The following is a 7,500-nucleotide window of genomic DNA, read 5'->3' on the forward strand; positions in this document are numbered from 1 at the left end:
ATATATTTGTGTGTTCAGCTGTACCTTTACAATTTAAATTCTTGCTTGCATACATCTATGCCTCTCTACAAACATGCTCACACAACTTGACACAAACCTACAGGTGACTAAATCGCAAAACTCCCCTGCAAAATCACACAACAAAAACACACAAATCAACAACCTCATCACCATCACCACCATCATCTGTGCACAACATCAACAATCTCTGGTCCCATACTCAAAGCTCTAACAGATTTACGGACTTACAATGGTGACACTGATAGGCTCTTCTAGTGTGTTGTACTGCCGTGGCTCAGACTTCCCAGTGGTTGTCTCTTTGCCCTTCTGTTTTGTATAAATGTGGCATATCAATACTCACTAAGAAATTAGTGAATTGGCATAAAGAAAGAAGAGAGAGAGAGAGAGGTCCTCAGTCATAGGTCCTCAGGAGGCAACAACCCAAAAGCTTTTCTCTATTTTGCCTCCTTCAATAAAAAAAAAGAATAATAATAATACATATATATCAAACAAAAATATTAAAAATAAACAAAATGAGACTGAGCTAGTCAAGCCTTGGTGAATGACACCCTAATTAATATCAAAAGAATACTAGGACCAGATCTTGTTATTAATCTTGTTATCAACTATATACATGCCAGATGGTATCTATACATGCCATGGCATGTGCAAATTCTGGAAGATTTGAATGTTAGAGTGTTTCTGCTAGTGTCTTCATTTGCAATGAGTTATTTACTAAAAATCCATGTCATCTGTGTAGTATAATCATAATCATTACAATAAGGTATTATTGTTGAAACAAGTAGGTCAGTGTGTTTATCCTTGTCTCTCAATTTGTTTGTCTCTCAGTTTGAAATGGATACTGTATGCTATAAATGCATAATCCCTCAAATTCAAAACAACAGTCTTCTGAGTATAAGGTTTAGAGTGACAATATTGTTAGTGAAGTGTCTGCATGGCCATATTCTCAGAAAATAGTTACACAGGAAAGGCCCACAACAATTTTTTCTCAACCACCAGACCACCCTCTTCAAATACATACCTCGTGTTCATGATTTAACTAAAAAAACATATGAATAATCTGACAAATTATCTGGTACTATAAGGGGTATGGACTTTTGGGTTCCACTTAGTCATATTCTTTTTCAAAAGCACTAAGACATTTCTACTATTATTGTAACTCCTTTACCAAAAGTTAAATTATCACAAAGACAAACACTGTTACAACTCAACATCTAAACATAGAGGACATGTTACATTCTATTTCAGATAAAGTTAAACATGTAAGCTTAACACCTCGGGATATTCGCTCGCTCTGGCAAGCATCCAATCACCCAGTGCGCCAGCCATAAGGAAAGTCATAACAAAATATCTTGTCCCCTGCAACTAGTACTGCCACAACTGGACGTGATATCTTGTCATCCATCTTTAACAGGCTTAAAGGATATTTCTAAATATAATTTTTAAATGCAATCTTTTCATACAGTTATTGAAAATTACAATAAATATAGGAAATGTATCTTAAATTCACAATAGCTAATCAAATATCTACTGGTATTAGCTATGAAAAAAAGAATATTTGTCATTATCTAAACTTCTTTCTCCATGTAACTTTTTTTTAACCCATTCCCAACGGGACCAATCTGGCTTAAAAAGACCAAAATTCCGGGACTCTTGAACGCATAAGCCTAACGCGTCGGGATTCTTGGCCGCACTGGCCGCGAGCCAGCGTCCTCCCGCACACCAGGCTGGACAAAATAACGCGTCCCCGGCGTGTAGCCCAAAAACCACTAGATGTGATATCTAGTCACCCGTCTTTAATGGGTTAATAACAATGTTAACCCATTCACGACGGGGCATATATTCGACTTCACCCGCTTCCTCTGGGAAGATTTCAAATGTGCAATCTGAGGTGTTTTCCCGCTGTGAGAGGTCGCACTGAACATCTCATATAATTTTTCACTCACCCCATTCTTATGGTTTGCATGATTGCATCTACAATGTAATGGCATGTAAAAATATTACCATGTTCAGAGGAGATATTTTCGTCAAAAAAATCATGATACAGAAATGCTTTTCTTGTTTTATTTTAATGAACTTTGTCAATACTATTCACTTCTTTGTGATAATACCAATGGAAAGTGGAAGCATTCTTTTAGTGAGGTATCAAAAAAAAAGATGTTTTATACATTTTCTTTTTTTTTCCAAAACAAAAAGAAGAACAATATAAACAATCACGAGCATGTGCATGTACCTCATGATGTGACATGATGTAATATAACAGGTAATGGACAAATTAGAAATAGTTTTACTTTTTTTAATTTTTAATTTCATTTTATAGTCTTTTGCCTCATATCTTTTTATTCAACAGATCAGAAGCAGATAACACCATGACATCATTAATATTACGCAGTTTTGATGTCATTTTTTAAATGTTATATAACATTCTATGATACTCAAACACCTAAACTAAAGTAACTGAGAAATTATGAAAAATAATTATATTTAAGAACAATCTACAATTCTCCGGCCTGAACTACTTGACGTTTCGGAACGTCACCCGTAACAAAGGATATTTTCTGATCATGTGATAGGACATAAACTGGGTTAAACAACGATTACTTCCAATTGTAAAAATTTTATTATAAATATCAACAATTAAAAGTTAGCTGTATATGAATGTTGTATAAGCCAATGACCCCCTGGCTGCTGTCACAGGCTAAAAAGAATTCTGAACAATCCCAAATTCTGGCAATAAACCGACTATTAGGCCCAAGGTCTGATTAAGTATACTGTGACTAGGTCAAAGCATTAAAGGCAAACCTGATTGCTTTTTTGGCAACATGAGGACGTAAGAGAAATATCCTGTAGCCATATCTGCAACTGTTTCATATAACAGGAACAAATAGAAATACATTTTGGAACATCAAATGCCTTTCTCTGGAACAAACACTGCAGAACGTCAACCTCTGTTTTTCTTACCTAGTTGTTTCAATATGGGAGAGAGAGCTAAGCTCAGGGGGTCCCACTTGATAATCTTAGATTGTCATATAACTATTTGAAGTAATGCACATTTCTAACAAACACCATGTTGTTAGGTTGTTCCATTATTCAATAGTTCTGTTTGGTAATCTTAACATTTTTACATTCTTATTACCCCTCTTCTCTTATCATCCTTGTCCAACTTAACCCTTTCCCGACGGGGCACTCGCTACGCAAAGACCCATATGCCGGGCAATTGCAATATTGCATTGAAATCGTCACACTGGCTTGACGCCCCGGCATCGGGATTTTGGCTGTGTCACACGGGTGTGACGCACCGTCGTCATAGGGTTAACTCCCCCTGTGACATTGTTGTACAGTGTAATCCTGCTGCCCCTATTCATTCTTTCCTCCAAAGCATCAAGTCCTATATTCAGTAGTCTATCTTCGTAGCTCATATTTATTCATATTGGTGCCCATCTCGTAGCTGCTCCTGGAACTCTTTCTAATCTGTGTATATCCTGTTTCAAGGAGGGACTCCATACCACTTCTGTATATTTAACCCATTCACGCCGGCTGACGTGCTGTCATGTTTCGTGGTTTTTGGGTCAGGCACCAGCGGCGAAATATTTAGTCAAGGCCGGTGTGCCAGGTGAGCGAGCGGACAACCCAGGCTCGCGGCTGGTGCGCCTAAGAATCCCGAGGCATTAGGCTAAAGCGTTCGGAAACCCCTGCATTCCGACCATTTAGAGCCGGAATAGCCCCTGCATGAATAGGTTAAGAGTAGGCCTTTCAAATTGAATTGCTGCCTTTCTTATGGTTTGAGTATGCTCACTTCTTCCTATATTGTATGTGTGTGTGTGTGTGTGTGTGTGTGTGTATGTGTGTATGTGTGTGTGTGTGTGTGTGTGTGTGTGTGTGTGTGTGTGTGTGTGTGTGTGTGTGTGTGTGTGTGTGTGTGTGTGTGTGTGTGTGTGTGTGTGTGTGTGTGTGTGTGTGTGTGTGTGTGCGCGTGCATATGCTATGATTTGTTGGTGTGTTTATGTATGTGCATTCCCATTTGAATTTGTAAATATATATGATAACACATACACCACATCAATCCCAACAGATGTCCTGAACACCTGTCATGACACATTGAAAATAACCAAATGTTCAATACAACCTATTAAGGACCTGCTGAATGCTTGTGAATTGCTCACACCAAAAAACAGCCACCTGGTTTGGTTACAATTGAATGTGCATTAAATTCATAATGCTATCTTATCTAATATGCTAGACCTATGGGCCTTGTCAGCACATTCTCAAAAATAATCTATTCTAAATATATGCTACAGAGCACAAAAAGCTAGACCATCACAACAGATATGGGAAATGTTTCCAATATGTCCTTTAGTACTTACTACTTAAAAAGAAAAAAAAGGGAGAAAACAAAGACAAATCAGAGAAAAAAGAAGACAGAAAGGAGTACCAAAACTATCAATCTTTTGCCATTACTGAACTTTTTTTTTTTTAACTTGGCTTAAGCAGACAAACATGTAAAAAAATATAATAAGGAAATAGACTTTGTAAAAAAATCTAACAATGCTGCCTTTTATAATAAGATATATTTGGAAAATAAAATTTGGAAACGAAAAAAAAACATTTCCAATGACTAATTCAACCAATGTGGTAATTTAGGACTCATTAGTGAATATGCATCTAATAAAATCAAAATCATGGTGATTACATTTCATATCTATGGAAATTCTAGAATACTTCATACAAATAACAATAACAATAATAATAATAATAATAATAATAATAATAATAATAATGACAAAATGAATATGAAAAAAATCTAACAGACCATAATGACATTCATGATAAAAAGAGAAAGAAAGACTTTTAATAGCCAAAAGATAACAAAAATAACTAGTCCAAAAGCACTTCCAACTTCATCTGCAAAAGATTCAACAAAATGGGACTTACAATAGTTTCTCTGACGGGCTCATCGAGTGTGTTGTATTCATCGGACTGTGACTTGCCTACGGTGCCTGGGACGGTGATCTCCCCTGACACCTCCCCGTAGCCTCCCGGATCCACGAAGTCCGGCATCTGAAAGACAAGGTTTTGCTCATTAATCCATTAACGACAGGGCTGATTTGTCTGCACCTGGCCATCTCTCCAGGGTATTGCACAGTGGACAGGACTAGTCCCCCGGGCTTTTTGTATGCAGAGGCAGCTACCAGTCAATACATGCCTGACCACCCAGCATCACGGCAAGTTAGAGCCATGAAGAGATGTTCATGACACATCATCTGGTGTTAAACCTTCCATGACAGGTGTTTTCATGGGATTGGATCACAAATGTAGTGCATTTCTCGTATTATCAAAGTTACAAGTTATTCATTCCTTCAGTTATGATTTAGGTTGGCGACCTGGGATATACATTGACAATTTATTCAAAAGGTTTCTCCCTAATTAAAGAACCAATCCAAGCTCTATGTATAGAAAAAAAAATTATGGCAAACCTCAAAACTAGGATTTTGTAGAATTAGGTTTTTGTAGACAAAAATACCAAAAAAACAAGACATAAAAAAACTTCTTTGTGTCATGACACAGTAATTTTTTTTTTTAAGAATCCTCATCTTTTACATTATCATTTTACATTAGATAGATATATGGTGCAACTAAAGTACAATTTTGGCATATATTAATGCAAATTATTTAAATACTACCATGTAATCTCATTTATGCCCTCCACTATTGTCAGGGTGCAGATGTGGGGGAATGGGGGGGGGGGGAATTGCAATTTATATCCAAAATATATGAGTAAGAGGAAAGTAAGTAAGGTCAAAAGAATCCATCAGTATCACTTTCCTGGCATTTAGTATTCAAATTCAAATTCAAACATTTTATTCCATAAATTACAATGGTTATTCTTATATGAATACATACATATTTACACTTGATGAGTAAAAAGGTGTTCTTTCAATTTTGTTTTAAAATTACAAAAGTTGTTAATGTTTTTTTAATATTATCTGGTAACAAGTTCCACATTTTCGGTCCACGAATTTGTACCTGTCTTGCCCCTGTTTCTGTATTTGATCTTTTTACATATAGGGAATTTACCTGTCGTGTTTGAATGCCAGCTGTGTTCCCTACAGTTTGGAGGGGGAATAACTATGGTGGATAGAATCCATGTATCAATTTGAAGGTAAAGAGACAGGTATCATAAATGCACTTAGGATGAACTTTTAACCATTTAAATTTTTGTATATATGGGGTAATATGATCGAATTTACTGACATTACCCAGTGCAACTCTTGCAGCAAAGTTTTGTAATTTTTGTACTTTTTGAATTTGTGTTTTGTTGGTTGAACCCCATACATTTGAACAGTAGTTTATTATGCTAAGAGTTAGTGTTTGCACGACCATGATTCTAGTATCCGTAGTGATTTGATTTTTTATGTGATTTAGAAATATTAATGTACCCATTACTTTCCTGTTTATGTTATCAACGTGTGTTTCAAATGTCATGTATCTGTCCAAGTGTACTCCCAAATTTTTCACTGAAATGTTTGGTTTGATAGGGTGGCCTTCAAATTCTATGGTTGTGTCAATGGGGATTTTGGCAATGTTCTGTCGACTACCTATGAATATGCATTGAGTTTTATGGGGATTTAATTTAAGACCATTACTTTCAAAGTATATTTTAGCTTGTGTAAGAGTGTTTTGAGTATTTCTTATTAATGTATTTAAGTTATTTACTGAGTCACTATGGAGAAACTGTGAATCATCGGCGTACTGCACTAGCAGGCAGTTATGAGCAATGGTTGATAAGTCATTTATGAAAAATGTAAATAGGATTGGGCCTAAAATAGATCCATGTGGAACACCAGAACATATTGGTTGTTTCGATGATATGCTTTCATTAATTTTAACAGACTGAGTTCTATTATTCAGATAGCTACTAAACCAGAAAGAATCAATTCTTTGGGATCTTAGTTTGTTAAGGAGAATTTTGTGATTTATACTGTCAAAAGCTTTTGAAAGATCACATAATGTGAGTAAATTTACCTGATTTTTGTCTATATTATCATAAATTTTATTAGTTATCTGCAATAACGCTGTTTCAGTGGATAACCTATTTCTAAAGCCATGTTGTGTTTTAGATAATAGGTTATTGGCCTCCAGGAAATTCGTTAGTTGATTTGCTACGATTTTCTCAAGAACTTTAGATGATACAGGGAGTATTGTAATAGGGCAGTAATTATTAACGTCGTCTATATCTCCTGATTTGAAAATTGGTGTTACTATTCCATGTTTCCAAAGCGATGGAAAAACACCAGTGACCAGGGAAGTGCTAATTATGACCGCCAGATAATGTGCGGTTGCTGGTAGACTATCCTTAATAAAGCTCAAAGCAATACTGTCTGCTCCTAGTAATGCAGTACTATATTGAATATTTACCTATTAGTCTATGGATACTATATACTGTTTCCTATTAACTTTGTTCATAGGCAATAAGAAATC

At 35.9% G+C, this 7,500-nt stretch overlaps 1 protein-coding gene across 2 annotated transcripts in view; it reads right to left on the reverse strand.

The window, feature by feature from the left end:
- The window catches only part of LOC122250949 (protein YIPF6), a 20,176-nt gene that overhangs the window by 7,750 nt on the left and 4,926 nt on the right, over positions 1-7,500 (reverse strand). Inside the window, exons 2-3 of one of the 2 annotated variants that reach the window (XM_043012709.2) lie at positions 4,954-5,079; positions 250-327 (exon numbers count right to left, since the gene is read on the reverse strand). In XM_043012709.2, the coding sequence (XP_042868643.1) occupies positions 250-327; positions 4,954-5,079 (204 nt within the window). The remainder of the gene's footprint in view (positions 1-249; positions 328-4,953; positions 5,080-7,500) is intronic. The other variant, XM_043012716.2, reaches the window with a different exon arrangement.

This window comes from Penaeus japonicus, unplaced genomic scaffold (genome assembly GCF_977035675.1).
Source record: "Penaeus japonicus unplaced genomic scaffold, GWHDUDI00000001_assembly GWHDUDI00000019, whole genome shotgun sequence".
Classification (NCBI taxonomy): Eukaryota; Metazoa; Arthropoda; class Malacostraca; order Decapoda; family Penaeidae; genus Penaeus; species Penaeus japonicus.